The 19,995-nt window shown below is 40.3% G+C and overlaps 2 protein-coding genes across 3 annotated transcripts in view; one reads left to right on the top strand and one right to left on the bottom strand.

Annotated features, from left to right (window-relative positions):
* Gstcd (glutathione S-transferase C-terminal domain containing) overlaps positions 1 to 867 on the bottom strand; it is a 75,013-nt gene extending 74,146 nt beyond the window's left edge. For both annotated transcript variants that reach the window (XM_013350068.2, XM_026784007.1), the window contains exon 1: positions 611 to 867. The gene's annotated coding sequence lies outside the window, so the exon portion shown is untranslated. The remainder of the gene's footprint in view (positions 1 to 610) is intronic.
* An 11-nt stretch (positions 868 to 878) lies between these two features.
* Ints12 (integrator complex subunit 12) lies at positions 879 to 18,127 on the top strand. The gene is made up of 7 exons (XM_005357307.1): positions 879 to 999; positions 6,794 to 6,958; positions 8,444 to 8,596; positions 10,887 to 11,071; positions 12,804 to 12,963; positions 15,654 to 15,800; positions 17,439 to 18,127. The coding sequence occupies exons 2-7, from the start codon at positions 6,803 to 6,805 to the stop codon at positions 18,021 to 18,023; spliced, it is 1,386 nt and encodes a 461-aa protein (XP_005357364.1). The 5' UTR covers positions 879 to 999; positions 6,794 to 6,802; the 3' UTR covers positions 18,024 to 18,127.
* The last annotated feature ends 1,868 nt before the right edge of the window (positions 18,128 to 19,995 follow it).

Consider the following 19,995-nt stretch of genomic DNA (forward strand, 5'->3'; position numbering starts at 1 on the left):
TTTCGATAGAAACGGGGGGGGGGGGGGGGGAGAAGGGGGCCATGTAATTCAACCAAGCAAAGTTGGGGCGGTACGTGTTTGAGTATTCATTATTTAAGCCAAAGCAATTTTCATGCAAGCTCATCTCAGATTTTCTGCTCAAGTTAATAATTGAAGAGAAACGCTTGCTTTGATGGGGATAGTATAAACCAACGTCCCCAGATGCAGCAAATCCGTAGGAGTAACTGTGAAACAGTATCCACTACAGCGACCAATCAGGAAAGGCTGCAACGGAAGTCTTCTCTTTGGGAAAAGTTAAAGTGTGCTCCAAGGGGTCTTTTCCCTGCACCTAACTGCAAACGACCACTCAAACCCCTACACCGCGAAACTGCCCTGTTCCTTTACCCACGCAGGACGGCCGGAGGTTGACAGGCTGGCAGCAGAGTGGCCCACGCGTCACTCGGGGGCGCGGCGCGAAGCCCTCCACCTGCACCTACGCTACCAGTCTGCGGCGCCTGCGGGGTGGAAAGACTTTCCCGGGTCCCACCTCGCCCCCAGCCCCGCCGACCCCTGAGGGACTGCGCGGTCCTCGGGGCGTGGAGGGGCCGCGCAGCCGGAGCGCCCTCTTTACCTGGTCGCAGAGGCGCGGCCAGGCAGGGAGGGCGCGAGAGCGTGTGGGCGACGCGGGCCGCCGCGCCTTCCCGCCCAGCTCGAGCCGGGATCCCGAGGCTCCTTCAGGAAGCCGCGGACTGAGGAGCACTCGCCTCCAGCGAGGCCCCGAGGGGTGGGGGAAACTAGAAATAACCAAGAAGCAAATGTGTCTGGAAAGCCCCCCGCCCACCGCCATTCATAATCCGGCGGACCGGAAGAGGTTGCGCGTCACTTCCTGCTGTCTCCCCAGGAAACGTTCCCCTCCCAATCGGGTTGCGGGAACCTTTGTTTCTCGCTTCGGATGCCGGTTAGGGCGGGGACGGGTTCGAAAAGAGCTGCGGAGCACGGACAGAGTGGCGGGGCGGAGCGGTGAGTTGTGACGAGGGTTCCCCCCGCGTCCTGGGGCCGCGGGGACGCTCGAGAGCCCGCGAGGGGCGCCCGCAGCAGAGCTCCGTCGGGTGTGGGCTGCTCCCTGCTGGGGGGGTAAACCTCATAATTTGCGGGCAGTTGCGTGCGGCAGCCTAACCGCTCCCCCTATTGGAAGGACTGTGCTCTCAGAGTGCTGTGCACTGAGGACGCGGCCCCGGGGGACTGGGTCCGTGGAACTCTCAAACCTTTGTCGAAGGGTTCCGGAGACCTCTCTGCAGCTTTCGGTTTACTTCTCATTTTCTGGTTCCCTTGTCAAGAACTCTTCCTTATACGAGGCCGCCCGTCTGTTTAGATTCCTTCAAAGGAGTCTCATTTCTAAGTGTCTTCTGTCTCTTTACAGATTCTTTAGCGCTTGGTTTGTTTTGGAATTGGGGTTTTTAATCTCCTGCTCTAAGTTTCCAGATGTAGCTTAGGGCCAGATACTCAAGGGAAGGATGAAAAAGGGCAGCATCTTAAACAAAAAAAAAAAAAGTTTATTGGAAAGAATTGCAAAATCTTGCAGAGACAGGAATGGATGGGTTTTCAGTGTTGTAATGAGATGGTAATCCTAGTATTGCATCCTCATGAATAGTCAGTTTTTTTTTTTTTTTTTTTTATCTCATGCAATAGCAAGTGATCAACTTTGAACTTTGAAACTAACAGGCAGGATGAAAGAGACCCAAAGGAAAGCATAGATTTTGCTAGGGATGTTTAATTTTATTTGGGACCATCACAGAACCTTGAAAAATGACGTGTTAGCAGAAATCTAGTTCATCCAATAAATATTTAGAAGCACCTGTTAAATTCTAATTGCTAGGGGGAAATAACCGCATCCCCCACCACTGCCCCCACCTACGAACATGAACACACCTGCATAAGAAGCTATGTGCTACTGAGATTGAGGAATTAAAGGCAGATGAAAGAAAGTGAATGTTTAAAAAAAAGAAAAAGAAAGTGAATGTTTCAGATCAGAACCCTTACATACTCCTTCTCATAAAACAGATGATTGTTTTGCTTTTTGAGGTTTGGTTTTCTTGGGAGGAAAAGACAGTTGAATTTCCTTAATGTTGTTGGCTGAAGTGATTAGAATTGTGTAGAATTAAAGAGAAGAACACTAGACTTTGATGAGTTAACCAAATGATAGTCTAGCCGTTGTTTAAAGAGGAACACAGAAATGAGGGAAACAAGGGATCCAGGCTTAAGAAAATCAGAAAAAAATAACATATGGAATCATCTGCCTAGAGATATTAGTTGACAACAAAATGTGTATAATTGCTGAAGAACAAATTGGTAGTAAATCAAAAGCAGGGAAGCAAGGACAGACAGTTGGAGCAATAATAGGAAGAACAGGAGTGAGATGAGCCAAGGAAAGGATAGAAAGAGAAAAAAAATTAAAAGTTAAATATAACAAGGCAAAGAAAATTTTATAAAATACAAGGTGCCTTTACTGTATTTACTTGGTCTTAAAATAAGGAATGTTGCTGTGTTGCTGGGCAGTGGTGGTGCACTCTCTTAATCCCAGCACTCGGGAGGCAGAGGCAGGCTGATCTCTGTGAGACAGAGGCCAGGCTGGTCTACAGAACTAGTTCTAGGATAACCAGGACTGCTATACAGAGTAACCCTGTTTCAAAACAAAAGTGAACAAAGAAAACAAGCAAACAAAAACCAAAAGCAGATATGACTCCCATCAAGTGATAGTAGCCAGAGACAGAAGGTAACTTGTAAAGGGAAAGCTACACTTCAAACTGGCTAGAAATAAAGGGGGAGGTGACTCTGCTGGGTCGTGCTCAGCAGGATGCCTCAGGAAGACAGCCAGGCTAACCTTGCTGTTAATTCTGTGGAAAGAGGTGGACTTGAAAGAGAAGTTTATGATCTCTGGCAAAAAAGCAGATTTTCTGGAACAGCGGTTCTCAAATTGCAAAATAAATTGGGTTGCCCAGGAGGTTTGATGCAGATTAGCAGGCTTCATCCTGGAGTTTTTTCTTCTGTGAGTTAGGAAGTGGAAGCCAAGAGTTTGCACTTCTAACATGTTTGCAGAGCATGCCTGTGTAGCTGTGCTGTTGATCTCAAAGACAGATTCGAAAGAGGGTGTCATGCACTCAAAAGACACCCAGAATAGCCCAGAGTATCTCCTCTTTAACCCATGCAGGAGAAATCTACAAAGAACTGAGAAATGTGTAGAAGAGAAAATAGTATACTTTAGATTTCTGTATGACTAAATTAACCGTGGTAAGGTTATTTTCATAAAATTATGGGTAGAAGGCCCTGTTGTATGGATTGCAACACTAACAAATAGTAATAGAAGGGAGTCAGTGAAAGCCTTGTACTAGAGTAGAAGCTGAACAGGAAAGAAATAGCATGCTCCCCATGAGCGAAAGTAAGAGATGGGGGAGAGAGAAGACCATTGAACAGCAATGGAAGTCTAGTGTGACTTATATTTGCGACAGAAAATTGCTAACCATTCACTCGCACCAACATCATCACTACCACTTCACTAGGTCATTGATAGTTTTGAAGTAATAAATATTAATTTTCTTACGTTTCTTTGTTTTAAACAACACTTAGGATTTTAAAATAAACTCACACCTAACGTATTCTTTCATCTTCCTTCCTGTTATGCATTTACATGCACATAACTTATTTTATGCCACCGACTGCTTCTGTTTGGTTTGAGGAGACTGCTTCTGTTTGGTTTGAGGAAGAAGTTGGAACAAGAGAGTGTCAGTGAAGAAGCAGCACAGGGGACAAATGGAGCCACTGTAAGCTCAGAGAATGTGACGTGGGAATGAAGAAAGGAGGGGAGGGAGTTAACTAAGATTGTAGTCAAAGAGAGTAGCTGTGGAAGACCTTACAGTTCACTGGCCGCGGGTGAAGCTCTTGCCATTAAAGAGCTAAAGTTGTTTGCTAAATGTTTTTTTTTTTTTTTTCGAGACAGGGTTTCTCTGTGGCTTTGGAGCCTGTCCTGGAACTAGCTCTGTAGACCAGGCTGGTCTTGAACTCACAGTGATCCGCCTGTCTCTGCCTCCCGAGTGCTGGGATTAAAGGCGTGCGCCACCATCGCCCGGCTGCTAAATGTTTTATAAGATCAAAATGTGTGTTAAAGGTAGTGATGGGGAGAGAGAAGGAAGAGTGTGCGCTCATGTCTGCACTTAAGAGGGGAGATGCAAGTGAGAGGTTGACAAATGGGGTCATGGATTTGTTTTTCTAAAATCAGCAATGCGGAAGAGGCTCCCTATAAATACCTTTGTAGCCCTTCCAATGGAACAAGTTAATGAGCACTGCCTGGTAGGAGGCTCTAACAAGATGATGTCGTTAGTGAGAATAGTAAAGACAAAGTGCTTGAGGAAAAAGTGGAAATATAGGGAGATGTATTATTAATGAGTGGGGGCTGATAATAAAGTTAGCTTGGGAAGGGCAAAGGGCTGGGCTGAGTGAAAACCCTGGATGGATTTGCAGAATGATTTGTACTTTAAATAAGCCATGAGAAAAGGAAAAGAGGAATTGGAAGTTGCTAGATTAGAGCAGTGAACTCCAAATCTTTCTTATTCCATAATCTTAAAAATTGAGCATACCTGCACACACACACCCTGCATTCCATCATGTGCACCACTGAGTTTGAAAGATACATCAGTGATTTATGGCAGGGGTGCAGAGCATGCCAGGTCTGTTATAAAAGGAACTGACTACAAGGTTTCCATTAGAATATTGATATTGACAGTTTCTGTAATCTTACACCATAGGTCACCTAATCTATAGGCATTTCATTTGTGAGAACAGACATACATAGCAATACTTTGCTTCCATTTTTCAGAAAAGAAAGTAGTTCTTCTCTCATATAAGGATTTCTCTAGGTATCAGCTCTTTGCCCAGTATCCTGTAAAACAGACTATCCTGGGTTAAATAAACTAGTATGCTTGTAGTTATAGAAATTAGGTCATAGAAAGACTAGACTGTGTTTATCTTGTAAAATCTGGAACAATGGGTTTACTTCTTTAATCATGGAAAATTTTTACATTATTTTCCTCAGTATTAATGAATACGATGCTCAGCCTCGTATTTAAAATAATGCCCCTGAACCTGTCATTCTTGGGAGATGATACCTGTAATATAATTTAAAGCAGCAACAGAGCCTATTCTATTTTGTTAAATTCTTACTAATATGACTATTTGAGGTCTGGTTACTTTTTCATTCTGGTACTAGCCTTCAAACTCCATTACCGAGGTCATTCAGACAAATGATATTTTAGTTGAGCATAGAATTAGCACTTATTTTTGATTATCAAATAGATAATAGATTTTTAGGAACTTATAAAGAGCCTGGGGTGTGTGTGTGTGTGTGTGTGTGTGTGTGTGTGTGTGTGTGTGTGTGTGCGTGCGTGCGTGCGTCCATCTCTTTGTGCCCTGTCAAACTTGACAAGGTATGAAGAGAAAAATAGGAGGAGAAATAAATGAAATCTATTTTCAACTGGTGCTTTCATATGCCAATTTTCAACCTACAGCAAATTTTAATGGTATTCCAAGCCCCTGAAAATGGGAGATTATTGTGGAATTGCCGACAGATCTTTAACTGTAGCCTTGGACCTGTGTTGCATTACTATGCCATTAAACCTAAGGATAGAAGAGGATTTAAAACCTTAGTATATTGATCAAAGGATTGGACACTAAGAGTACATTTTTAATAATTCCTTGCCTGAAAGGTTTTGGAGAAAATGACAGCCAGAAGTAGAGCCACTTGATAACATTGGTATTAACTGAAAACAAAATTTGACTGTTGAGAATTTTGCAGACCTTTGATGTGTGGCCTCAGCTACTTGTTGTTTAAGCTACTTAGGACAGCAAGCATTTACAAACCTGAGGGATGCATGCAGTAGTAAGGATCATCGTTCAGAGACCTGTTTTTGAGAAGTAGCTTAATGCAAGAGATCCCACCATCTAAATGTCATATAATAAGATTGCCACTAATATGCTTTCTGAGATATCAAAAATAGCAGAGGACTGAGGAGAATGAAAAACTGCACAGAAACAAAACAAGAAACAGTTTTAAAAGCTACAGCAGTGACTTCTATCATGGACCCGTTAGCCATTGTCTTCCTGTGACATCCTTGTCTCGTCCATGAACACCAAATCTCAACTTTTGTGGTAATAATAAGACTTGAAAAGCTACATTTTGATGTGCAGTCAACTTGACCTGAAAGCAGAGAAGTTGTGTGCCATAAGTTATAGATACGTTGTTAGAGATAACCAGGAGGATGCTCTGTGATTAAAGATCTGTCTGTATTAAAACTGCCATGCCGGGCAGTGGTGGCGCACTCCTGTAATCCCAGCACTCGGGGGGCAGAGGCAGGCAGATCTCTGTGAGTTCGAGACCAGCCTGGTCTACAGAGCTAGTTCCGGGACAGCTAGGACTATTTCAAAAAACCGAACAAACAAACAAACAAAAAAAGAAAAGCCTTTGCCATTGTCAGGTGTGGTGGCACAGGCCTCCAAACTCAACCGTGAGGAGGTGGAGGTAGGAGGATCACAGATTGTCCAGCTGGAGCATATAGGGAGACTCTGTCTCAAATATATGGTGGTGGTGAGTGTAGATACATTGAAGCTGGTAACATCCGTTGTTCCAGAGGGGAGAGGGAAACCAGATAATGTTAGCCATTACTTTGTCTCTAATGTTTTAAAATATTAAAAGCAAGAAAACAAAATAGGTAAAAGTAAGGATAAATAATTGTGCACTATCTAAATTACTCCTCTTTTTCTTCAGGTGTTTGCAATGGCTGCTACTGTGAACTTGGAACTCGATCCCATTTTTCTGAAAGCACTAGGTTTCTTACACTCCAAGAGTAAAGATTCTGCTGAAAAACTAAAAGCGCTGCTTGATGAATCTTTGGCTCGGGGCATTGATTCAAGTTATCGTCCAACTCAAAAGGTATCTACCCGAATACAAATCTTGGAAAGAGTTGAGGTGCACATAGTGGTCCAGTGATAGCGTGTATATTCTCTTGAAAGACTTTCTGCCATAGAAATTGCTTTTTAGTCACAAAGAAATTATTACCTTAATCTTGTTTTCTTTCCTCAAGCTTTCAAAGAGCCACACAGAATTGTTAGTTTGGACTAGAGCGGTCCTTTTTTACCTGAGAGTTGCAACCCCTTTGAGAGTGACTGATCCTTTCAGAGGGGTTGCCTAAGACCATCGGGGATCACAGATATTTACATTACTGTTCTTAACAGCAGCAAAATTGTAGTTAAGAAGTAGCAGTGAGAGTAATTTTATGGTTGGGGGTCACAGCAATGTGCTGGACTGTATTAAAGCATTAGGAAGGCTGAGAACCACTATGCTCCTTGGTATGTAAAAAACCACTTGTTTGCAATTTAGTCTCCAGTTCTTTATCATTATTTTTTAATGTGTTAATGGTGTCCAAACTTATTTCTAATCATTCTCTAATGTTTTAAGAATAAAAATATAAATAACACAGGGATTTTTCAACAAAGTGAAATAAATATAGACAGGATAATAAGGGTAAAGATAAAGGTAATAGATGTTAAAACTATGTGGCGCCATTATCGATGGCAGCTCTATGTGACAAAATCCAGTTTGCCTCTTGTAGTTGTTTGATATCAGTTTACGTACCTTGAAACTTTACGGTGTCTTTAAGTAGGCCCTTTTCTAAGTGGTTTGTGAACTTTTGTTCTAATAATGATTCCTTGAAAGAAGTATCGCCTATGTTCCTCACTTTACAATAAGGGAACTGAGTTGCCTAATAAATTTATTTCACCCAAGCTTGGCAAAATGAGGAGACTAAGAACATATCTTGCAGAATTGTAGAAATTACTGAAAAATAAGTAAATTAGCCTGAGTAGTTTCCACCTAGCACATATGGGCTCTCTGCAAGAAGTCTTCTACTGTTGTAGTTCTGAAACCTTAAGTCAGGGTGTGGGGAACACAGCTGCCCAACTAAGAGGGGAGATAGAAATGCATGACTAGCTTGAGTGTAGTCAGAATCTGACGCGTAAGTTATGCCGACAACCCAGGTTTACTGCTTGAAGCGTTCTAGCATGAGGGTGGCTACAGAGACCCACAGGAGGGTCTGGGGGATAATGGCGTGTGGCTGCAGTAGTTAGCTCATGACATACATGCACATTGTCAAAACAGCAGATAGGTGCTGGCTGTGCATCCGTTAGTTTTTAGTAAGGCCGTGGTAGAGAAGAATTTTTCATTGACTATGATGTGGCAGTTAATTTTTAACTGAAAATTGTTTAGATTATTACTTTTTGTGTTTGTTTCTCTTTTAGCACTGGGAATTGAACCTAGGACCTTGTTCATGCTATGCAGGTGCCCTACCACTGAACAATAACCCCAGCCCTTCTGTTGTGAATAAAATGAGGGTCTCTTATTTTTTATTTTACCCTTTAGGATGTGGAACCACCCAAAATTTCAAGCACAAAATCTATTTCTATCAAACAAGAGCCCAAAACATCATCCAGTCTCCCTTCCGGCAGTAGTAATGGCAAAACCCTCACAACTGAAAAGATAAAGAAAGACGCTGAGAAGAGACCTGCTGATAAAGTAAGGATTGGTTTTGGCTTGGCTCATGAAAGGGCAAACCATTTCCGTAGGCAGAAAGAACGCTGGTGTCTACATTTTGTAGCAGTGGGTATAGTTACATGATGATCACTCTGTAAATATGGTTTGCTAGCCAGAGAGGTTGAACTTAAAAAAAAAATGAGTAAAATCTAGGAACATTTATTTGTCCATTTACTTGAGATGGCTGTCGTCCAGCCTTTATACCTCAGGAAAATAATGCAGACTTTAATCGTAACTCTGGCAACAGTAGTTGTTAGAAGTAAAACTGACAGAATCGGTGTGACGAACCTTGAACTCTGTGACTTGATGGCAAGCATCTCGAGAAGGCTACTGGTATTTCTTGATTGTATATTTTGGGTAATTTTGTAAATGGTCATTAAAGTTAGCAGCTAACAAAAAATGCGTAAAAGTATGTTCAGTAGCCCTTGCCCTCAGGTGGGGCATATTGTCCCATATATTGTCATTCTATTCCTAAATAACAGAGATGCGTGAACAGTGCTTTTATTCTTGCACAGATGCTATTACACTGTTTGTGTTGTCTTTGAGTTACTTTTTCTTCACTTAGTGATGCTTCATTTTTTAAGTTTTTATTACATTCATTTATTTGCAGGAGTGTGAGGCGTGTGTGAGGGAGTCAGTTCTGGCTTTCCCACGAGTGTGTCTTGGAAAGCAAACTCAGGCCACAAGTTTGGTAGTGAGCACATTTACCCAGAGCCTTCTCTGTGGCCAGTGTGGTTTTTGAAATATATGTGTATGTCTTGGTATTTGTTTTTCTAGCTGCCATTAGCATTCTTTCTGTGAATAAAGAAATTTATCAGTTAGGAAATTTAGGAGAGTTCTCCTTTTTCTTTGTTATAATACAACTTTAGTGAGCTTCTTAATCACAGAGATGAATGGTCATTTCTGTGACCGTGTTAATAATTTTTGTAAGCTGTAAGTGGATGTGGGTACTTATATATTCATCATTACTATAAATAGCCAAATTACTATCCAAAATTATCTTACTAAATTCATACCTTTACCAATAAGCCTCAGGATTTCTAAATTATCTATGCATTTTCAGAATTTAATTTTTGTGACTAGCTTTGAAGCAAATATGGCAATGCATTTAGTGTGGAAAGGAAGACAGCTCATTTTTCACCTTTTCGATACAGTTTGAATATTGCTCTTAAGTGGTTTTTTGCAGATGTATATGTATAGTGTATGTTCCTATTTCTATATGTGTTCATGTGTATGAGTATGTGTATGCATGTGTACATGTGTGTGTAGATGCCCAAAGTCAACTCTGGATGTCCACTCAATGACTCTACTTTATTTACTAAGGCAGGGTGTCTTGCTGACCCTGGAGCTCGCTACTTCCAGCTAATGGAGTAAGCTGATCAAGTGCTGGGGTTGCAGTCCACCTCCGTGCCTACTCTTACGTGGGTTCAAGGGCCAGACTCTGGTCCCTCATGCTTGCACAGAAAGCTTATTCAGTGAGACATATTCCAACCCTTAAGTTCTTGGTTATTTTGTTGTTGCCATTGTTGTTTTACATAGCAATATTAGTAGTACTGTTTTTTGCAAGTCCAAACATCTTGAATGAAAGAGAAAAGGTAGTATATCCATTGAATTTCCAGAGTTCTCCAGTATGTATAATACAAAGCAGAATGTAGATATTTATTAGACTATTCTGATTTATTTATATCTGACTAGTTTCTTTTAGCATGCTAATTATAAAGTAATCATAATTCTTTTTTCAATTTTTTTTGAGAATTTCTTATATGAATACTGTATTTACATCATTTCTACCCCCCCTTTTTCCTCTCCTACTCCTCCCATGACTCCAACTCAAATTATAGTTTTTTCAACTGATCTAAGTGTGTAGCTCTTCTGTCTGTGTGAAAATGTCTATAAGACCGACTTTGTCATATATTGCCCATCTTCCCTCTCTGTGAATTAGAGCTTATGCCATGTGACTTTCAGGATCATTCATCATTGGGCTCTTCTTCTTCTTCTTCTTCTTCTTCTTCTTCTTCTTCTTCTTCTTCTTCTTCTTCTTCTTCTTCTTCTTCTTCTTTTCTTCTTCTTCTTCGGATATTTATTAAGCTCTACATCTTTCTCTGGTCCCCTCCCTGCCTCTCCCTCCCCCCTTCAGCAGTCCCCCAAGGTCCCCACACTCCCAATTTACTCAGGAGATCTCGTCTTTTTCAACTTCCCATATAGATTAGATCTATGTAAGTCTCTTTTAGTCTCCACGTTGTTGTCTAAGTTTATCGGGTTCTTTTTATAGATGAAAGATGTCACTGAAGGAGTTGATGTTCCTAAGAAACCTAGATTGGAGAAACCAGAGACCCGATCTTCTCCCATTACTGTACAAACCAGCAAGGATTTAGCTATGGCTGACCTCTCCAGCTTCGAGGAGACTAGTGCTGATGATTTTGCGATGGAGATGGGCTTGGCCTGTGTTGTTTGTAGGTAAGTTATACCCAGCCCAGGATGTCGTGTTTTCTTAGAAGAGGCAAATAATACTCTCCTACTCTGTTTATTCTGCCCTCCCAGTCCCCAAAATCATAGAATTTGTTAGAACTTTTCTGCTTTGTTTTTATTGTTTGGGACAAAGAACAGGTAAGTAGACCAGAGCACTTTAATACACTCAAATTTGTCAGACCACAGCTTCTTCAGCCTGTTATGTTGTAGTGACCTTGTCTGCATTCTTACATTCTAGAGGAAGTGACTATGCATCCTTTTAAGTGAGGGACAATTGGCCAGAAACCTCAGCTCCATCTTTCTTTTGAAACCATCTTTGTTGCCTTTTCTTTCTTTCTGAATTGCTGATGACACTTAAAAAACAAACTGGTACCTGTCGTTTCTTTAAACACCCTTACATCATTCCCTGAGAACAGTAGAAATGAATGTAGGTTGTCCTGAATTACATTTTAATCTTGATTGCATAATTACAGAAGCAGATAATTTAATAGAAGATCAACTATCTTCTATTAGAATTATTTTCTGCTTAGTAGAAGATACGTTGGTTTGGATTGGTTTTTGCAGAAATAACTAAATTTTTGCCAGACAGTGGTGATGCACACCTTTAATCCCAGCACTCGGGAGGCAGAGACAGGTGGATCTCTGTGAGTTCGAGGCCAGCCTGGTCTACAAGAGCTAGTTCCAGGACGGGCTCCAAAGCCATACAGAAACCCTGTCTCACATTCATGTCAAGGACTAATGTTCAACTTATTGCTTTTATTACATAGCAGTAAACAAGATTCTTTTTGTGGCTGTTCTATTAAAAATGTTAACTTTTAGTAAATTGGAACTAAGAAAATATAAGCTTTGTTAGCCTTATAGAAAATAAGTTGATGTGCTTCTGAGTAAAATCATTTGTTTCCATATATATTGAATCTTTCACGCCTAATCTGCTATGAAAATTAACATCCTGTAAATGAATATTGTGAAAGTACTAACAGGGAGAGACATAGTGGCCGTGTTATCTTTTGTCAGGACACTTCATAAAATACACTAAGCCTGTGGTGATTGCTTTCTTGTACTTTTGCAATGGATCCTTTTTTGATACACCTGCTACTACATTCCGTTCAGATTTATATACATTGATCTGATATATTCCAAACAGCCTGTGTGCACCAGATTACACATAACTAGAGTAGGTTCACATCTTTAGGTAACGTTTATTTTCTGTTGTTTTTCTTCAAACAAGTTTTATGAGACAGGCTGTCACTGTAGCCCAGGCTGACCTAGAACACGCTCTATAGTCCTTGCTATTCTTGCACTCACGGTGATGCCCTTTTCTCAGCCACACGTGTGCCTTCACACCCAGTGTACCCAACTTAGTAGTGATGAAGACGAACAACATGTAGCTGTTAACCAAGGGGTTTTATAGAGATACCAGGCAAGTGCTGCCAGTGCTCTAGGAAGAGTCCAGTGCCTGCTGAGAAATAGAAACAGATTGCAATGATAAGTCGCTATAAATATAGCTAAGCTGAATTGAAATGCTATAATTATTGACTAAGCATAACTATCACAAATGAAGGTCTTATGTACGCTTCATATTAATGTTATCTTCCTCATTAATGATTTAAATGATTATTTTTCTGGGATTCTTTTCCTTTAACATAACAAACTTTACCAGAAAAAGGTGGAAATAACTTTAAATTGTATGTTGAAGTATTTAATGCAATGTTTTTCTTAGACAAATGACAGTGGCATCTGGAAATCAGCTAGTCGAATGTCAGGAGTGCCATAACCTCTACCACCAGGATTGCCATAAACCCCAAGTGACAGACAAAGAAGTGAATGACCCTCGCCTGGTGTGGTACTGTGCCCGGTGCACCAGACAAATGAAGAGAATGGTAAGAACCCTACTTTACATTTCAGCCAGCATCTCATGGTCTTGGTCGGTATATGATTGTAAAATGAAAGTTAGGACATTTAGCATACTGAAAAGAATAAATAAACTTTCAAGTGTTGGTCGCATACATACTGTTTGTATAGATTTACACCTTTGTTTGCTAAGCTTAGGTGTGTTCACGTCACATGCCCTTCACGTCTGCTCGCTTCACTCTCACCACCCTAGTCTACGTTCTCTCGTTACGTATCTAGTTCAGTAGCCTTCTGAGAGGCCTCCTTACTTCCCTTCAGTCTGTTCTGTTCATTACAGCGCTTGGATGATTTATTCATATAGAATAGATACTTCACTTATTTATATGTCCCAGTGGCCTTCAGTTACTTCTAAAATAAAGTTGTAGTGTGTGTATGTGTGTGTATGAGGTACATGTCACATAAAAGCATGTATATGGTCTCTCTGTTTTCACCCCATGTCTGCCTTTTAAGTCATATTTTCCTGCTTCACCATGCACAAAGGAATGCTGCCTACGTGCTTCCTTTTCAGTTCATGTGCTACTAACTTTCTTATACAACCCAGGCCCTCCTTGTTGGAGATGGGCCCAGGGCTGGGCCCTGCCCTATCAGTCAGTCATCAAGATGATTCACCAGACTCCACCACAGGCTATTCTGATACTGGTATTTCTCAGAAGTTCCCTTTCCCAGGTGACTCCGGGTTCTGTCAAATTGACAATAACCAGCACGGTAATCACATTTTATTTTATTTTGATGGAGGCACTGGGGATCGAAGCCAGATCCTTTCATATGCTAGTTAATAGTAACTATTATTATCAGCACTTAACATTATGAGATCTTAGGCTAAACTCTTAGATCCTCACAATTCATCCTCATAAACACACCTTTGGAACAGATGGCGCTGCCACCATTTGCAGGTGAAAGAAATGAGGCTCTTAGGCATTTATGTCCCTCTTGCAGTAACACAGCTGGAGAGGTAATGAGCAGGGCTTCAACCCTTGTTCTCTTTGATACTAAAAACGGTTTCAGTCCTCGTTCCATATTGCTTATATATCTAGGATTGTTTATACACTAAAAACTAAGAATCTAAAAAATGATTAAAATGTATAAGAAAATTTAATAACATGCTTTGTCTTTAAGTCAGTTACTAGTCAAAACAAAACTGAAAATGCTTAAGGAAAATAAATAAAATTCTCCTTAGATAACATGGAAATGTATACACTATTCCCAAGGATTTAATTTCACTAGTATGAAAAACCTCAAAGGTTTATTAATTATTCATGATAATTCTTCCCTTCTCGTTCAGTGTTTAAAACCATGTAAACTACCTGAGTTGTTCTTAACTCCCTTTTAGTAACTTAAAAAGTTACACCTGAACCCTAAAAAGAAAGTAATTCTTTGGTTAACTGAAATAATAGAGAGAGTGCTCTGCATACTGAGTGGTGCTGGTTGGATGCATCAATGAGTGTCCCCCAGTTTCCATGAACTCAGCATCTATGCACTCCACCCACACTGGACTGAAAACACTTTTTGGTGAACTAGGGGCATGAAGGCAAAACATATACAGGCTTGTTTCCCCTGCTATTATTCCTAAAGCAATTCAATATATAGCAGCTGTTTGCATGACATTTGTATTTTGTACCCTAGAGATGAGTTACTGTCTACAGAAGTCTTCAATAGGTCATCTATAAATAGTAATTTTTCTCTTAATGCTCCTAGTGGAACCACAGGGCCTTGGCTAGACTAGACAAGTATGTTTTGTAGCTGAGTTGTATCTCCCAATCATTAGGGGTATTTTGTTTTGGGGTGTAGGTGTGTGTGTGTGTGTGAGAGAGAGAGAGAGAGAGAGAGAGAGAGAGAGAGAGAGAGGAGAGAGAGAGAACAACTTTTTGGAGGGGTATTTTTGGTGAGAGAGAGGGAAACAACTTTGTAGAAGTGGGTTTTTTTTCCCCTTGATGTTTACATGGATTTCAGGGATTGAACTCAGGACACCAGGCTTCTTTATTCAATGAGCCTCCAACCCACAGGGCATTTTGTTTTTGTTTGTTTGCTTGCTTGTTTTTTGAAACAAGATCTCTGTATGTATATCTCTGGCTGGCCTCAAGCTCCTAACGTTCTAGGATTAAAGGCACGTTTCACCACGCCTGGTCAACCCATAAGTTTTAAGGACAAAGCCTTTATGTATAAATCAGGCTGGCCTTGAACTTGTTTTATAGCCTAGGATGCTCCAAACTTTTAGTCTTTGCATCAGCCTCCTTCCTGAGCACTGAGATTACAGACAGGCATCACTAGGCCCAGATGCCTAAGGAACTTTAGTTTATCTAAGGAACTTGAACATCCACAGATTTTGGTATTTGTCAGAGGTTCTGGAACCAGCTCTGCATGGATAACAAAGGGGAGTTGTACCTTAGTTTGTGATTTTCCTTTATGGAAAACAGGAGGGTTCTCTTGTTAAAAAAGTATTTGCAAGATTGATAATATCATTACTGTTCAGAAACTAAGGAGATCTGTAAAACTGTTTAATGTTGATAACTGTTTTTCTGTAGTCTCTACTTTAGTATCACCATGATACCTTTTTAAGAAATATTGCTACCATTCAGTAATTGTAGTTCTTTAATAAATTTTTAGTTTTTGTTACTCAATGAAGATTTTGTATATAATTTTTTTTCTCTAATTTTCATAGGCTCAGAAAACTCAGAAGCCACCACAGAAGCCAGCTCCCACTGTTGTGTCTGTCGCTCCAGCTGTCAAGGATCCGTTAGTGAAGAAAGCAGACACCAAACTTAAACAAGAGACAGCCTTCCTAGCATTCAAGAGAACAGAAGTTAAGGTAAAGTATGTTCCTCTCCGTCTACTTTAATCTCAGTCTGGCTGACTAAAGGGTGGTCACCTGGTAGGAGTTTGATGAGAAACTTTATGATTTGAGTGACTGATGTTGAAAGTGAAGGCTGTCACCAGGAATTGGCTCGAAAGGGAGCCTTTGTATCAGAAATCGGCTGTCTGCATTGAAATGTGAGACATTATTAGGTTCCCAAGTCTGTGCTGTCTCACGTCTTGCACACTTGTTGTGTCCTAAGCCATCTGTCACTCTATGTATCAACACAAGCCACAGCAGTCATTAAAATCAGACGCTCAACACACAGGCCTTCTTTCTTGTTTATCTTTCATGGAGCGTTGGTCTTTTTAGTTGCTTCAAATAACTTTTCTTTGGTGAGGTTTGACGAAGGGTCACATAGCCCTTTGGCAGGTGGTTTCATGTTTGATAGAAACGAAAGGAGAAAAAAAATGGATCTTTCAAATCAGAAAATTTAAAATGTGCCACATTGTGTCCTTTTGCTTTCTTTTTCTGTCCCCAGCAGTGTGTGTCGCAGGAATTTATAGTTTTCCTAATCAGGTCATCATGAGATAATGGTGCTATTATAAAAATGTGGTTTTTCAGAACACATGGACAAATATTTTAACTTCTATTATCAAATAAAGCCCCCTAGCATCTTACTTTATTACTTTTCCAGTGGTAAACAATGCTCCTATCCAGACAACGTTGAAGGCGATCTTGTAAGAACTAATAATGTTTTGCTAACCATTTTCATAGGTGTTCAAAGCTATTAAATACATAAATAGGTAGTCGAAGTATTATATTACCATCTTTATATATTGTATATTACCATTTTAGCACAGAGTGTTCATTGTCTGACTTCACCTCTGGGTGATCTTTGAGACCCTCTCAATATGAAGGTAGACAGTGTGTGAAGTTGATCAGATACTGAAATGTTCCAGCCTTACAAGAGCTAAGAGCATGCAGACGGCCCCACAGTGCCACAGTGTAGCCCAAGAGGCAGCTGTCAGTCTATGTGACAGTGGGGCTCTGTTGCTGTAGTTTCCATGGAAACACACATTGAGAAAGTGCATCTGAGCTCTTTGTAATACCCCAGAGTTTAAACATCTGTGTTTGCCTTGTAGTTCAATCACAAATGTTTGTGGCAACTTGGTTATTTTAAGTGGCTTCAAAACTTGAATATAGATGTTTCCTTTAACACATTCACTGAAAATAGCTATGGATTGAATCTTTGACTTAGTTTTTTTTTTTTTTTCTGAATATCTTGGGTGCAAACAGTTTTATCCATTAAAAGTAGGTTCCATTTGGATGTGTTATGGACAAGGTAATACTTGTGGCGGTTTGTGATTGTATCTAAAGGCAGTTCCCCAAAAGAATTTCATGTATTTTCTTTGAAGTCATTGGAAAAGTGTGGCATTCAGCAACTGCAAGCTGTGTAGCGTCCTCCCTGACTACAGAAAGTCCCATGTGCTTTTCCAGCTTCATAGGAACCTAATTTTGTTGAATTGTCCAGATTGGCCACGTCATCGCTTTTTATACACAGCTAAATGTTTGCATTCAAAGATATTATACAGGTTTGGATTATACTTGGCTCTAATGTAATATTTATCCTCTTTTTTTTTTTTTTTTAAGCCACCCACGGTTATATCAGGAAATTCTTCTGGTAACAACGTGTCCTCTTCAGTAACTAGTGGCCTGACTGGATGGGCAGCTTTTGCAGCCAAAACATCTTCGGCTGGGCCATCAACAGCAAAGTTGAATTCAACAGCGCAAAACAACAGCGGAAAACCTGCCGCCTCATCAGCTACCCAGAAGCCTGTGGGTTTGACGAGTCTGGCAACATCATCCAAAGGTGGAATGGGTTCCAAAATGGGCTCTGGTAACTGCTCTTCCCCGACTGTACCATTAAAACCACTTCCACCTCTAACCTTAGGCAAGACTGGCCTGAGTCGCTCAGTTAGCTGTGATAACGTCAGCAGAGTGGGCCTTCCCAGCCCCAGTAGTTTAGTTCCTGGGGGCAGTGGGCAGTTGAGTGGGAATGGAGGCAGTGCGACTTCGGGGCCCAGCGGAAGCGCCACAAGCAAAACCACGCCAGAACCCAGCAGCAGTGCCTCAGCGTCTCTTAAAGGCCCAACTTCACAGGAATCACAGCTCAACGCTATGAAGCGATTGCAGATGGTCAAGAAGAAAGCTGCCCAAAAGAAACTCAAGAAGTAGTATGACGAGATAGGTTTTTATATCAATTATTGCTCTAAAGATTAAAAAAAAATATCCTTATTGGGACAAAAAGATATACTGTAACTTAATAAAAATCTTGATGATCAAATCTCTATTGTTTGTTACATTAAAATGCTAATATTTAGGCAAACTTGGAACCATTTATTTCAGTCTGTTTAGCATTTTTAATAATTTCCATAATGTGTGAAAATAGTGATTATAATGACTGATTCATGATGAGAACGTCATAAGATTGATGACATATGCAGGTGTAAAGAAATGGTTCACCTGGCACAATACTCCAAGATTTAAAACTCTAAAATTAGGTACTTAATGAGTGATAGGGATTACTCAATCTAGTGTTTTATAATATTCAGTTCTCTGCCTTATGGGGAGTTCTCTCTCCCTCTCTCTCCTGTGAACTCCAGCCATAATGTCATCCTGGATGAGGTGGTCCAAGTCATTGCCTGCTAAGCTAATGAATTAGTCGGCCATCAGTTCACGTATATATCCCAACAAAGAACAGGATGCTTTCAGTGTCAGGTCAGTGTGTGTATTACAGAAGAATGCTGCATCCTTCTTACAATGGGCAAACACCTCATCCTTTCCCGAAACCGAATCCACTCACTGAATTGAATTGTCTTACCACCCTAGATGTGTGCTACAAAATCTAATCTCAAAGCATTTTCCTTTATCCCTAGGTTTCCTAACATCATTAGTCTAAAATAAATTGGTAAATATGTAAAGATAAAACTTAACTACTCTGTTAAATATTCGCATTAATTTATTCATAATTTAGACCCCAGTGCTGAAATAAACCCATTTTTTAGAGATGGAATAAATATCTTGGACATGCTTAAAAAAAATCTGCCTATAAATGTTTTTGTTTTGAGAAACATCTTTCTGTTGATAAGAATTGTTTTGGTATGAACTCCAAATCCCCTTTATAAAGAGTTCAAAATTGTTTGTTGTTTATAATTCAAGTGCAATTTTGACTTCACAAAATGATGTGTCACAAGCTTATATCAAAAGCTATTACAGTCACTATCTTGAAAACATCAGGGAAAAAATGCTTAATACAGTTTACTTATCAGTATTTGAAGTGAAAATTTTTACACCATCCCAGAAAGTGTGCTGGAGTTAAGAGAAACAACTTTTGATTTTTGCATCATTTCTTGGAAATTTTAATGAATTTACAAAGTAAATTATTTTTCAGTGAATATGATTTTTTGTATATGTAGTGTGTGTGTGTGTGTGTGTGTGTGTGTGTGTGTGTGTGTGTGTGTGTGTGTGTGAAGTAAGGGGCCAAACTCATTTTGATAATTTTTAAGAGGTATATTTAATGTTAGATTTTTATCTCAAATAGCTCTTAGGCCTTTTTTTTTTCTCACGGCAAAGTATGCCACAAGAAGCAGTTATGAGAGTTGCAATAGTGTGTTTTTATTTTATTATGTATAACAAGACAAGTGTTTCTTGCACTCAGGTTATGTAAGGGGAAAGCTTGTTTTCTCTTGACTAGCCCTGAAATTGAAATCTGTCTGGTGGCTCAGTGAATGAGTGGACAAGTGAGTAGATGTCTTAGCTTTCTGTTGTGGTAAGTATCTGACAGAAGCAACTTAAGGGAGAAAGGGCTTACTTTGGCTCAGTCTCCAATGGGTAGAGTCTATTATGAAGCTGAAGGCATGGCACAGAAGCGTGAGGCCAGTTGATCAGGTTGTCTGGGCAGACAGGAAACAGGAACAGGAAGTAGAGTGAGTCCACAAAACCTCAAAGCCCTCCCCCAGTGATTTGTTTCCTCCTGGGAATCTCAACTTCCTATAGATCCCATAACTTTCCCCAAAGCATCTCCAGGTAGCAACAGAATGATCAAATACATGAGTTGATGGGGAGCATTGCACATTCAAACCACAACAGCAATGTTCTTATAAGTTTTTAGGATTGATGCAAACTGCCTTTCAGGCAGTATCCTTTT

Source organism: Microtus ochrogaster, chromosome 21 (assembly GCF_000317375.1).
Source record: "Microtus ochrogaster isolate Prairie Vole_2 chromosome 21, MicOch1.0, whole genome shotgun sequence".
Classification (NCBI taxonomy): domain Eukaryota; kingdom Metazoa; phylum Chordata; class Mammalia; order Rodentia; family Cricetidae; genus Microtus; species Microtus ochrogaster.

Bases quoted from the DNA above. Each gene is read 5' to 3' on its own strand.
- Ints12 (XM_005357307.1), top strand. From the start codon at position 6,803: ATGGCTGCTACTGTGAACTTGGAACTCGATCCCATTTTTCTGAAAGCA. The intron at 8,597-10,886 runs GTAAGGATTGGT...TTCTTTTTATAG, and splicing joins AGAAGAGACCTGCTGATAAA to ATGAAAGATGTCACTGAAGG. The intron at 11,072-12,803 runs GTAAGTTATACC...TGTTTTTCTTAG, and splicing joins TTGGCCTGTGTTGTTTGTAG to ACAAATGACAGTGGCATCTG.